Here is a 14,464-nt window from a genome sequence, read left to right as displayed (position 1 = left end):
TTGAAATCAAGTTGGATTTGTTTAGGATGAATTTTTGACCCGGAAGGACACTCCGGTTTGTTTCTGGCCAAGTGATCTAATGTTCAATGAGGTTGTCTTTCTACAACAACTCATCTAGGGAGGGAGCAAGTTGCAACCAATTCCCTGGGACCTAGGATCGGGATTCTGTAACAGACATCTTGTGAAATTTTTTTTTATTGATCATATTTGTGAATGAAATGAAATAGAATGAATTGGATTGATTATCGAATGATACAAATGAATGATGGCATGGCGTTACACATCACTTGGGCATAGGACGGAGATGTGTTTATATGTATACTCACACATTTTTTAACCTCCTGCTTCAAAGAAGTCAAAAGCAGACAATATTGTATCATTTGGGTGATGCGTGACATATAAAAATGACAAGAAAAAAAATGTAATGGGTGGACATTATTGTATTGCCTTGTGTTTTTTTAAAATTATATAACTTTTAAAATTATCATCTAAAAGAAAACAATGAGAACATGAGAATAATGACAGAAATTTCCTTCAAACCAGTCTGGAGAAAATATTCTCAAATCCATTTAAAATACTACCAAGTGTCTATAAACATTTAAAACGCACATTAAATTCTTATGATCATTAATAGCAGTTTACTAACTTAAATTAATGTTTTAAATGTTTATAGACACTTAACAATATTTTAAGAGTTAAATATCTTTCCAGTACCTAGGAATTTTTTCCTGTCCCAAGTTCGAACTCATATATATATATATGATTGATTTTGGCCTTGATCTTTGTGTAAGGTTATTTTTGTCTTTCAGAATTTTAAATTATTATTTTGCCCTTGTTTACCTTTCAACTTGATAAGAAATTTGATGGGCATTGTTGTCTTTTTACTTACTATTACTGTTTTGCCCATTACATTTATAAAGAGTTTGATTTGTTTGACAGGGCTTTTGGGTATTTCACCCTTATTACGGTTTCACTTTTGCCCTTGCTAATGAGAATACTTTAAAAAATTGTTTGGACATTTTTATCTTTTGATAGCATTATTTCCCCTCCTCCATCACGCCTCCCTCCCTCATTTCCTGTTCTTTTTATTTTGTTCCTCTCCTCTCCCCACCACCACACAATTTTGTCCCATATTTTCAACTTTTCTTATTTCTTTTATTTTATTTTTTTGTCGTCTCTCTCCTCTCATTGCTGACATTTAACTTATATTTTAAATGGGTTTAAGAATATTTTTTAAAAATTGATTTGGAGGAAATTTATACACTGATGCATTTAGTATATATTACTCTTCAACAAAAGAGCCAAACTTGAGAGGAAACCGTGTGGGCCAAGATTTGAATAAAAGAGGTAGATTTCTATGTGTTGGCTAAAAACAGTGGCTAATAAACTTCATTACGTCAATTTTTGCACTTCTTTCCCAAGTGACCTGTCGTTTAGCGGGTCAAGTCACCGGACCAATTAGTCACCAACGTTAACAATTTTGAAATTTCTCGATCGAACTTGAAAATTTCTAGATTTAACGCGTTAAGCTACGGTTTGCTTGCTTTCTCCGGCAAACATCAAAGATTCTTTATATGAAGCAAAGCAATGGTACAGTTTGCTTGCTTCTACCCATTTTATACTGAGTTCATGACTTAACTCTAAACGACCCATGGCTTCCATCAGCAATATTATTCAAACTGGCCCATCAAGTACTTCTTCTTCTTCTTTTCCTAAACCCCAATGGAAATACGAAGTTTTTATTAGTTTCAGAGGGGAAGACACCCGCAATAATTTTACTGACCATCTATACAACGCTTTGGATGATAAAGGGATCGTCACCTTTAAGGACAATCCGGAACTTGAGATCGGAAGACCCATTTCGCTAGAACTCTTGCACGCAATCGAGACATCGAGAATGGCTGTCGTCGTTTTGTCAATAAACTATGCATCTTCCTCGTGGTGCTTGGAAGAACTTGCAAAGATTGTTGAACGCATGAAAGAAGGAGGGATGAGAGTGTATCCCGTTTTCTACCACTTGGATCCTAGTGTTGTGTGGCATCAGAAGGGCATTTTGCAGATGACTTTGCTAAACATGAAGAACGTTTCAAGGAGAACATAGAGAAGGTGCAAAGGTGGAGAGATGCTTTGACAGAAGTGGCCAATCTCTCCGGACGCCATTTAGTACTTGACAGGTAGGTAATATTTGTTAAATTATTCAATGTATAAATGTAATCATTTAATTAATATTAATTGAATAATATTTCACGTATTGAGACTCACTTACTAAAAAGGAATTTCAATTCACATGTGAGCGAGAGTGCTAAAATATTAATTAAATAATTATATTTACCTATTCGACAAGTTATGATTTTACAACATTTACTAAAAATGTATATGCTAAATAGTTTCTAGCTAGTTTCATCATCATGATGGAGTTTTACAAATAACACTAAATATACATTAATTGCTAGCATATATGCTAGAGTGAAATTTTCAAATTAATTGAGAAATAAATTCAGATAATTATACAGCTGGTGTACGTCCTTGATAGCACTACATATTCAAAAACCATTCAAACAAATTCAAAATCCCCATAGATTAGGTCATGATAGATAGCTGGCATCCTGATTTTTAGCAAGCTGCCACAGCAGCTCTACATCAGTTGTTGTATTCAATTTTAGAGCTCTCTTTTCTGGGATGAAGAAGCAAATCACCAATACTTGCATATCTCCCCTTTGGGTTGCATTGACTCACCAAAAGATTTTGGTTCTTTCTTACAGGTCTGAGTCAAATTTTATCAAAGACATTGTTGAAAAGATATCCAATGAATTGAATGATACAAACTTAAGTGATTATTATTATAACAAGGGCCTTGTTGGAATTGAGTCTCGTGTTAACGAAATTATGAATTTGTATATGGATATGGCGTCAAATGATGTTCGGTTTATAGGGATATGTGGGATGAGTGGAATCGGCAAGACAATTCTTGCAGAAGTTGTTTTTGAAAGGATCCGTCCTCAATTTCAAGCTAGCAGCTTTCTCAGGGATGTCAAAAGACATGATTTAGGTCATTCGCAAGATCAACTCTTTCAAGATATGAAGTTGAAAAAAAGTAAAAAGCAAAAATGGGAGGAGCTTAAGGGAATCATAGTGACAAGTAATAGACTACGTAACAAAAAGGTTATTATTGTTCTTGATAATGCGGACAAAGAAAAGTTGGAAAAATTAGCAGGGGACCGTGATTGGTTTGGCCCAGGGAGTAGAATCATCATAACTACTAAAGATAAGCGTTTGTTGCAGAAGATATGTAAAGAGGAAAATGTATACAATGCTAAAAAACTGAATGCATCTAATGCTCTGCAGCTCTTTAGTCAAAAAGCCTTTGGCAAACCCCATTGTGAAAAAGATTTATCAGATGTATGCAATGGTTTTGTAAGTTATGTTGATGGCCATCCTTTAGCTCTTAAAATTCTGGGTTCCTCCATGGATGAGAAAACAGAGATAAGACTATGGAAAGCTCAGCTGAAAAGACTAAGAGAAAGTGCTGAACTTCCTAATGACGACAGAATTCAATCAGCACTTAGAATCAGTTACAATGGATTGAGTACTCCAGAGAAAGAACTATTTTTAGACATTGCGTGTTTCTTCAATGGGGAGGACAAAAATCGAATAGCAAATATACTGCGAGAAGGTTCTGCAGATTGCAACCCAGAGATTGATATAAAGACTCTTATTGACAAATCTCTCATTACTATTTTAAGAGGAAAATTGTGGATGCATAATTTACTACAACAAATGGGTTGGGAAATTGTCAATCAGGAATGCATGAAAAGACCTGAAAAGCGCAGTAGATTGTGGCTTCGTGAGGATGCCCTTGAAGTATTAAACAATAGTAAAGTAAGTGTAATAGTATTATAGACATGAACTTAGACAAGTATATATATACATATTGGTACAATTTTTGAAAATTTTTTCTATATCTTTTCCTATATATATTAGTTTAAGTACTGTTCTTGGTTTTCAGGGAACAAATTCAGTTGAAGGCATATTGCTAAATGTACCTTCTCAAGAAGATGTACCTTCTCAAAAAGAAGTATGCTTGAATGTCGACGTCTTCTCAAAGATGAAAAAGCTAAGATTGCTTCAAATTCATAATGTGCAACTTCCTCAGGGCCTCAGTTATCTTCCCAATGAGTTACGTTTGATGGAATGGCATGAATATCCTTTGAAGTCAATGCCAAGGAGTTTTCAACCAGACAACCTTGTGGAACTCATTATGCCTGGCAGCCACATCAAGGAACTACCCAAGGGATTTAGGTGTAAGATTTAACTTAGTTTCGATCACAAGTGTACGTGTTTTTGTTGTTTATAATTAGATCATGAAGTTGTTGATATTTTTGTCATTCTTAATTTTGTCACGTACAGAACTTGGGCAGGCTAAATGTCACGGCCCTAATGTGGCTGTGGTGTGGCAGCAGGGGCATGAGTGCTTTGCACCCCCGCTGGCCACTAAGCCAAGGCATGAAGGGGCATGCCTAGGTTGGGGATGCTGCTTGGAGAAGGCTAAAGCTTACTGCAAAGGATCAAACGTGGTAGCCCATGCACTGTCAAGGTGCTTGGGCATGTTGCTGTTGGCCCAAGAGCTGCTGTGGGGCGCATGGATTGCTGGGATGGCTTGTGTGAGTGGGCTGGGCGTGGCCCAGGCCCTTGTATGCTTGACTGTCTGGACCATGGTGTAGTATGCTGCTGAGAGGGGCCACATGGCGCCCAAGATGCCTTTGAGTTATGCTGGAGGAATGCCTGCAGGCAGTGGCCACGTGGTGGCACTGCCCTGCCCAAGTGATGGTGCTGTAGAGCATGGTGTGGCTTGCTGGATCAGCCACATGGTGCCCTTGCCTTGTTCAAGAAGACCTGCTGTGCCAGGGTGCTATGATAGCCTTGCAGTGGAGTTGGAAGGCTGAAAGACCTTGAGTGTAGCAGTGGGATGGTGTGGGGCGCTGGCCAAGCCCCATGGCTGATCATTGCCTGCTACAGTGGGCAGAGTGGTGTTCTGCCTTGCCTGCAGGACTTGGACAAGTGGCAGGAAGCTTGCTAAGCCTCAAATGTGCAGTTGGAGCTTGCAGGAGAGCTGCAAGGGCTGCCTTGTGGCAGCAAGCTAAGCAAGGGTGTTGGCTGGATTCAAATGGACCAGGGAGCATGGTCCAGGTGGCAGGTTGCTTGCTGAAGGAGACCATGTTGCACCATGCTGTGGGCTGCAACCAGGTGGCAGCTAGGGGTGTCAACCCGGTCCGGTTTCTCGGTTTTTGGCCAAAACCGGAACCGGAACCGGGGTACCCCGGTTCTCAATTTTGAGAAACCGGAACCGGAACCGGGACCCCGGTTAACCGAGGTCCCGGTTACCGGCCGGTTCCGGTATTACCCGGTCCGGTAACCGGTTTTTTTAAAAAATTGATTTTTGGGCTTATTTTAGGTATTAGGCCTAAAATAAGCCAATTTTTTTTTCATAGGTTGGCCCATTTTTTAAAAAAATCTATTAGTTTATTTGTCTAAATTAAAGGGGCTTTGTTGTGATTGTTTCAAATAATTAAAAAATAAACCTTAAAAAGTCCAAAAATCCTAAAAAATCATTGTTTTTGCCTATTTGGGCCTTAGAAATAAAAATTTAATTTTTTAAAATACCCTAAACCTAAACCTAAGTGTAAAAAATATTAATATATAATATATATATATATTAATATATAAATATAATAATATATAAATATTATTAAATAAAATGGAAACCCGGTTCCGGTATTCCCGGTAAAAACCGGGTACCAAAAACCGGTACCGGAACCGGGGTACCCGGTTTTTAGATTTTTCAAACCGGAACCGGAACCGGGACCCCGGTTTCCCGGTTTCCCGGTTTTCGGTTTTCCGGTTTCCCGATTTTCCGGTTCCGGTTCCGGTTCCCCGGTAATTTTTGACACCCCTAGTGGCAGCCCACTGCAGCAAAGCATGCTACAAATGAGTTGCCTTGTAGCAGTATCAGCTGAAGGTGTTGGCTGAATTCGAATGGACCAGGGAGCATGGTCCAGGTGGCTGGTTGCTTGCTGGAAATGGTGAAGCTGCAACAGGCAGTGGGCTGGAGCCAGGTGGCAGCCCACTGCAGCAAAGCCCTTTCTCCTGATGGCTACAAGTTGGCTGCCTTGTGGCAGTGCACAAGCTGAAGGGGTTGGACGAATTCAAATGGGCCAAGGGGGCCTGCAACACGTGGTTGGCTGGCGCAGGGCATGCTGAAGAGAGGCAGCATGCCTGTTGGTAGCTACATTGGGTGCAGTGGGCTGGAGCCAGGTGGCAGCCCACTGCCATGAGTTGAGAACCATGCTGGGGCTTATTTAAGCAAGGCATGGCTGCTTGATGGGGCAGCTGGAGAGTACAGAAAAGCTAGGAGAGAAAGCTTGGCTGTATCTTGAGAGCTCAAAGTGAGCTGAAGGAGTGCCTAGGGCAGAGAAGGCTTGTGAGTGCTGGAGACTGCCGAAGTGCTGCTGGAGGCCGATGTTGCTTGCTGCTAGATAGGAGATTCTGGTTGCTTGTAACAGACAAGTGTTGTGGAAGAGGGCCACACACTTGGGGGAGTGCTGAGTGACTTTGTAGTGAGAAACAGTGGGCTGTGTGAGAGTTTCATTGTTGTCTTGTAAAGCCTTGGTGGCTGGGTCATTCATGTATCTCTTGTAAGCCTTAGGGCTGAGTTGGTGTTGAGACTAAGGGCTCCAAAGTGTGCTGTGGACCCTAGTCCGTCCTTGTACAGATTCGTTGAGTGAATTGTAAAGATTGGGAGGTGTTGCTCCCGTAAAAAGTAAGTGTGCTGTGCTTGTGCTGAGCTTGGCTTACCACTAACCTCAATTTGGTGAGGGTGAGTTGGCTGCCTAAGGCGCTGTGGTGCGTTGCTTAGGGCCATCACGTGGCTGGTTGAAGGTGAAAAATTAGCCCCGTGACACTAAAACTCATGGACCTTAGTGAGTCGCAAAACTTAATCGAGACTCCTGACTTCACTGGACTTGTAAATCTTGAGAGGGTGATCTTTCAAGGTTGCACAAGATTGAATGAGGTTCACCCGTCCATTGGTGTTCTCAAACGGCTCACTCTATTAAGTCTGCAAGATTGCAAATGTCTTAATAGCCTTCCACCAGAAATCAATTTGGAATCTCTTGAGGTTTTTATCTTGTCTGGCTGTTCAAGACTTAAAAAGTTGCCAAATATCGGAACAAGCATGACAAGTTTGTTGGAGCTTTATTTGGACGGGACTGCCATAGAAGAAATACCATCATCATTTGAGCATTTGAGTGGCCTGACTTTATTGTACCATCAAGACTGCAAAAAATTTTCGAGTTTTCCGAGTGTCATTTGTAGTTTGACATCTCTTGAAGCTCTCGTTCTATCCGGTTCCAGATGCAAGGTTCAAGTTCAACCACATAAATCATTCACAAGGCGTTCCTTGGGCCTGGGCCTCTCACTCATTTTATTGGCAATTGCTTTATGCACATTCACATGGCATTCCTTGGGCCTCTTACCCATTTTATTGGCAATTGCTTTATGCACATGTTGTTTCTTTATCGCCCCACATCCTGAACCAATGCCCAACTTCTTGTTGCCCAAGTCTTTGACAGGTTTAGGGTCATTAACCCATCTAGATCTAAGTGACTGCAATCTGGAGGACGGAGATCTCCCCGATGATCTTACTTGCTTATCTTCACTGGAGTCTCTAAAACTGAGCAAAAACAATTTTACATGCCTGCCTCACAGCGTCTCTCAGCTTTCTAAGCTTAAATTTCTTTACGTGGACAAGTGTAGCAGGCTTAAATCGTTGACTAATATTCCATTGAGTACACAATATGTAATGGCACGAGAATGCACTTCACTGGACAATTATTCAAATCAAGTTACAGTGTGGACTTCAAGTGAAACAGGATTCACGTTTATTAACTGCCTCAGCTTGGGGGATGATGCAGATGAAGATTGCAAGATTAGCATTCCCAACCAATTCGAGCTTGTTCGAAAGCAACTTAATTTGCGAAATATACATTTGCAGCCATTGTGGCAAAGATACATGGTGGAGCAAATGGTCCATCTCTCTGTCTCTGTCTCTGTCTCTCTCTCTCTCTCTCACACTGAAAATCCTTTAAATTACTTTTACTATTTTGCAGGAACAAATTGATCAAAGCAAAGGATGTAATGGCTTTTTCCGTCAAACTGAAATTCCAGAGTGGTTCAGCCATCAGAACCGTGAAGGGTCATCTGTACCAATCACGCTGCCGCACAATCTGTATGAAAACAGCAGTTGGAGAGGAATTGCGTTGTGTACTGTTTTTGAAGTATTCGATAAAAATTTGAACAATGACAACTCTTCTAATCAAGATTCAAAATCTTTTCATGAGTTTATATGTCGCCTGGACGTGGATGGAGGTGTTGTCGACTCTCCCATGGTTTTTAACTTCCCTAAAGGCAAATTCTATCCTGGCTCATTTGGACTTTGGATATATATAACGCATGCGATGTTTAGGGGCCAAATAGATGGGCGCAGCTGCATTAGCCCTTCAGTTACAACCAACAGCCCAGATGTTAAGATTAAGTTGTTAGGTGCTCGTATACTGTACAAGAAAGATATGGAAGAGTTTGTCAAAAATTTCACCCAGGAAGCTTTGGGGAGCCCTGATGTCCTACGTCAACATCATCAACAATTCATACAGTATCATAACGACTCTTCTGAAAGCCCTGATGGCCAAAGTGACTCGAAACCCAATCTGAAAAGAGAGCTCAAGTCACTACTTTCAATATTGTATCAGGTCTCTCCCAATTTCTTCACTCAACAATTTTCATCTTTTGCTCATATGTTGTCTATTTTTGTACAAGAAATTGGCAAATTTATCGTTGAATACGTGGGACTACATGTAGATCCCACAGATTCAACAGTAAATTTATAAAAAATAAAATTAAAAAAAATAGGCAAAAAATAAGCAAAAGATATATAACACTTCTCTTTTTTATCTCACTCACTGAGCAATATATATTTATGTATTTTACAGGAAGGCCCTGCACGAAACCACTTGTACGATTATATATTTCCTCAAATTTCGATTCCCAGATGGTTCAACATTCAAAATTTTGTGTCAGACATAAGAATGCAGCTGCCTCCAAACTTGCATAACAATACGAGATGGATGGGATTCTCTGTATATGCTTCGTATACCGTCAACAAGCAACCAGCTGATACCAGTCAGGATTCAAGAATTTCTTTAAGTTTTTCTGGTCTTTCTGCTGGTGAAGCCCCTTTCGTCCCTTGCCAGGCCTCTCCGCTGTCTCGAGACATTTTTTTCGGGTCACGTCGACTTTTGGTATTTTATATACCACGCCGCTATTTGGGTTGAATCAGTGTGGTGAGATTTGGGCTTCATTCCAAAGCAATAACCCAGGTGTAGTGGAGATTGCAATGTGTGGGATCCGTCTTGTATACGAGGAAGACATTGAAGAGTTTGTGGAAACGTTAGTCCAGGGCATGTTAGATTGCCCAAATGAGTATCATGAATCTTATCACCGAAATCTTTTAGATCAAGTTACAGAATTGCAAGGCTGCGACCATGGAAAAGATTTTAGTTGCTCTTTCACATTGCAAAGGTTAATTAATGTTCATTGGAAACCATTTTCTTATCATACGTGCATGATGACTGGATCATATATCATATATAATATGTCTATTATACTTGCAGGAGGCCTCAAGCAGAGGAGGGTTTTACTTCACCCGAAACATTCTCAAATCAAGCAGACACTTCAAGAACTTTAGGCATACGGTTAGAGGATGTGCAATGTGGAAGTGCTTCGTCAATATTAGGCGTCCTTGAAGATGAGTTCAAGTTGTACTTGAAGGTCTCTCTCTCTCTCTCTCTGAAGATCAGTTCAATTTCCTTTTTGCTTTACACTCATACAAACATTTTCTACATGTTTTTCAGCGCAGCCACATCAACCGCAACATGTTCAATATTCGCTTTCCTCAGAGCGAAATCCCACAGTGGTTCTACCATTAGAGTGCTAGGCCCTCAGTTACGATTGTTCTACCTCCAAACTTGTATTATAATCCTGATTGGATGGGATTTGCTATATGTGCTGTTTTCTCATTTCACAAGCATCCAAGTGCCATAAATTTGGATTCGGGAATTCGCCATCCCTTCAAGTGTCATGTGACAACCGACCTTGGTTGTGTGGGTCCGATCTGTGAGAGTAGCATCAGTGAAGCCGAAGTAGGAAATGACCAGCGTTCAATCATTTGGGTGTTGTTCGCACCACGTTGGCTTCTTACACAGGACTGGAGTGAAGCCACTTGGGTTGACTTCTCGTTTATGAGTGATAGTGAACATGTCTCGGCGCTCAAATGTGGGGCTGGTCTTGTATACCGGGAAGATATGGAAGAGTTTACTCGTACATATGTACAACTCATGTCCTCGTTTGTTGCCTTTGAGAAGGACATCCGTAGCCGCCGTAGGTCTCCCTCTCTGCGGGAGGAAATGCAGCATGAGGACCCACACCATCACAAAACACGCCCGCTGGTAAGACTTTTGATGATGATCCACATTTCACACCCTCACAATCCTCTCTCTCTCTCTTTGATTGGACACTTACTACTTATATTTTACAGGACTTTCATCCGTCCTTGTATTATAATTATTGCTTCCCTCCAAGTAAAGTAACCCAGGAGTGGTTCAGTCATCAGAGTCGCGGGCATTCAGTGACAATTGACATACCATCAAATTTGTACAATGACAACAATTGGATGGGATTCGCTCTATGTGCTTCTCTTTCAATAGACGGGGATCCAGAAACCATCATTGACAAATGGCTTTCAGAAACTCCGCACATCTTAAATTGTCGATTCAAAACGAGTGTAGCTGGTGTGGATGAAAAGTTCTTTGATTGTCAGACCTCTGGAATAGAAATCTTGATGTTAATGTGTCTAGGCCAAGTCATTTGGATATCCTACGTACCGGGTAAGATATTTAAGTATATGTTGCGCCAGTGCAGCAGCATTGAAGCTTCCTTTAAAAGTGATTGGCCAGGTGTGACGGTGCAAACATGTGGGTATCGTCTTTTGTACCAGCATGATCAGGTAGAATTTGAGCAAAAACTAAAACATTGCAAGTCCCTGATTGATGAACTTGCCGATGCCATGTCTATTTTGCAATTTTCTGGTGATGGTGAAGAGCAAAACCCAGATGATCATCGCAATCCTATGAAGGACTTGTTAATTCGAATATGTAAAAGACGTATTGATCAAGCGGAGACTGATCAACTCGGTAAAAGTTCCCAATTGGTAAGAAATTATGCTTCAAATATTTACCATCAACCCTAGCCTAGCTCCCTCTCTTTCTTAATTAATTGTCTCTCTTCCATATATTTGATCATTTTACAGGACTTTGATGGATGCTCTGAATTCAATTTGTGTTTCCCTCCAAGACCAATCCTACATTGGTTCAGCCACCGTAGCAATGGGTCCTCAGTGAAAATTGACGTACCCACACATTTGTCCCATGACAGTGGTTGGATGGGACTTTTTCTTTATGCTTATTTTTCAGTTCATGAGGATCAAGCAGCCATCCCTGGAAACCCCGATTCAGCAATTTCTCCCGAACTTAATTGTTATTTGGAAAGCAATGTAGCTGACCCGGAGCAAGGAGTACTCCATGTCCACTGCACCACTAAGGAAGAATTTAGGCGGTTATATATACAAAAAGGATTTCTTTGGCTGTCATATATTCCACGTGGGTCATTTCCGGATTGGTTGAATCAATCCAGTTGCCTGGAGGCTTCATTCTTTAGCGACTGGCCAGGTTTAATGGTGCAGAAATGTGGGCTTCGTTTCTTCCACGTGCATGATAAGGAGGAGTTTGAGAAAATAATATTCCGTTGCAGCTTGGCTTCTAAAGTTGTGAATCTCACCCGCCAATCACCGCCTAAAGTGGGTGATTATCCAGGCGAACGTGGTGGACTTAAGAATCAACACAATGAGATCAGAAAACTGCCGGTAATCAATTAAGAAACTATACATTGAGTATTTGATTAGCCACAAAGGTACGTACTATTTCCTTTCCCTTTCTTTCGCTCTCACTAATCATACACAATATTTCTATTTTACAGGAATTTAACCCACGCTTTAGCTATTGTTTTCCTCCAATTAATATTTCGGACCCGCACATCCAATGGAGTGATGAGCCCCAAGTGACAATCCGTCTACCACCAAATTTGTACGATGATCCTACTTGGACAGGACTTTCTCTCTGTGTTTCTTTCTCAGTCCAGGAGCGTTGTACTATTGCTTGCAACCTTATTTGTCGGTTGGGAACCGATACTGGTAATCTAGAACGCCTCCATATGTATTGCCTCACTAAAGAAGATCTCATGTTGTTACCGTTAGGTGGATTCATTTGGCTGTCTTATATACCACGTGAGCGATTTCCAAACTGGTTGAATAAGAGCAGTTTCATTAAGGCTTCATTTAAGACCTATTGCAGAAGTGCGGTTTCCTTCTTTTATTGCACACTAGGCTTGACTGTGCAGAGGTGTGGGCTCCGTCTTGTGTACTTGAACGAAGAGGCAAGACGGTTCAGCTTGGCTTCTAAAAATCCGTATTTCACCGGTCAATCAGCGGCTAACGTGGGCGATAACACGGCACCCAGAAGAACTAGTAGCTCTAAGGAGGACTTTCAGAATGAAACATCAAGAGGACCTATTTTCAAAGGCGAAAGTACTAGTGGAGCTAAGAATCAGCGCAACCTAAGCAACCTGCCGGTAATTAAGAAACTATATACGAGTGTTTGATTTCCTCCCCCTTTCTTTCACTCTTACTCATCATACACAATATTTCTATTTTACAGGACTTTGATCCATGCATTGTTTATAACTCTTGTTTTCCTCCAAATGACATTCTGGACTGGTTCAGCCGTCAGAGTGATGAGCCCCAAGTGACAATCCGCCTACCTCCAAATTTGTACGATGATCCTACTTGGATGGGACTTGCTCTCTGTGTTTTTTTCTCAGTTCAGGAGCATTGTACTATTTCTGCTTGCAACCTTATTTGTCTGCTGGAAACCGCTATTGGTAGTCTGGAACCTCCCCATATGTATTGCCTCACTAAAGAAGATCTCATGTTGTTGTTAGTGTTAGGTGGATTCATTTGGCTGTCTTATATACCACGTGGGTCGTTTCCAGAGTACTGGTTGAATCAGAGCAGTTTAATTGAGGCGTCAATTGCTAGCGATAACCAAGGCTTGGCCGTGCAGAGGTGTGGGTTCCGTCTTTTGTACCAAAACGAAGAGATAGAGTTCAAGGAAACAGTAGGACGGTTAAGCCAAACCCGAGTTGTCATTGATCAATTAACGATCGCCAATGCAAAGATGGTTAAGCCAAATAATGAGGACAAAGCAGCTGAGCCCAGTACAAACAGCAGTTCTGATGGTCCGATGCTTAAAGACAAGGGCAAAACAATCGTAGAATAACCTCTCCTTTACTTGGGTTTCTACTTTTGGGGCTCTTCCTTCTTCACTAATTATCGTCAGTAATCTATTCCTCTAGTTTCTCTATCATAAGTCTATTCTATTAAAAGAAGCTCATCATTTTTACTGCCTAAATACATCAGAAACAATAATATATAAATGAATAATTGGTATTCGATTAGGTGACACCTCTGTCTAGAATTTCTTAGATAGCTTAATTAACATTTATATTTCTTTTATAATTATGATTAGATCTTTAAAATTTAATCTTGGATCAGAAAATAAATTTTATTTGTTTCAAGGGAAATAGAGAGGATCTTAATCCATTTTCTCATGGATTAATTTAGAGTTACATTCACCTTGTCTTAGGGATAATTGACATATTATTTACTTTTTATGGGATAAACTTAGCATTGTGTCATCTTTTTATGTGATAAAAAATAAAAAATAAAAAATTACTGTAATTCCCTACTATTTTTTTGCAGTTAACTGTACATTGCCTAATGCATTTTCATTTGGTCTGTTCCTTCAGTGTTTTACAGGCAATAGCTGAATGCATTTGAGACAAGTACAAGCAAGGACGGATATTTCCTCACATTTTTTGCCACTTATGATTCCTTTGAGAAACTTGAATCGAACAAAGGCTTGATAGAAACTTTAGAACAGTTTACTGGCATTAGTCCCAATTCTTCATCTCTCTTTTTTTATATTTTTAATATAAAATAAAAGTAACACGTGATTTGTTGCACTCAGTGATGATATATATCCAGTCAATTTTTTACCGTGGCAAGCTCATAATATGAGGGTTAATTCACTACACTTACCCTTTTTAACTATCTTCTTAATTTTTCACAATATCTTTTCGATGTTTTAATATTTGCAATGCCCTCCAATCTATTATTGACCGGGGTTGTAATGTCCTTCTTCTCCTACCCAAAATAATAAAAATACTCTTTATAATATAA

General features: G+C 40.3%; 1 protein-coding gene across 1 annotated transcript; it reads left to right on the top strand.

Moving 5' to 3' along the window:
- Nucleotides 1-1,651: 1,651 nt before the first annotated feature.
- On the top strand, nucleotides 1,652-13,502 carry LOC148584719 (uncharacterized). The gene is given in 15 exon segments (XM_088518594.1): nucleotides 1,652-2,033; nucleotides 2,036-2,174; nucleotides 2,763-3,879; nucleotides 4,007-4,299; nucleotides 6,949-7,486; nucleotides 7,619-8,071; nucleotides 8,166-8,804; nucleotides 9,045-9,369; nucleotides 9,372-9,633; nucleotides 9,726-9,882; nucleotides 9,966-10,559; nucleotides 10,649-11,320; nucleotides 11,420-12,031; nucleotides 12,145-12,795; nucleotides 12,882-13,502. Coding segments are annotated over 15 exon segments (7,455 nt in total).
- Nucleotides 13,503-14,464: the final 962 nt, after the last annotated feature.

This window comes from Corylus avellana, chromosome 7 (genome assembly GCF_965113065.1).
Source record: "Corylus avellana chromosome 7, dhCorAvel1.hap1.2, whole genome shotgun sequence".
In the NCBI taxonomy this organism is placed as follows: Eukaryota; Viridiplantae; Streptophyta; class Magnoliopsida; order Fagales; family Betulaceae; genus Corylus; species Corylus avellana.
Note: the sequence above shows the minus strand (reverse complement) of the source record. Positions and strands in the feature narration are given on the sequence as shown.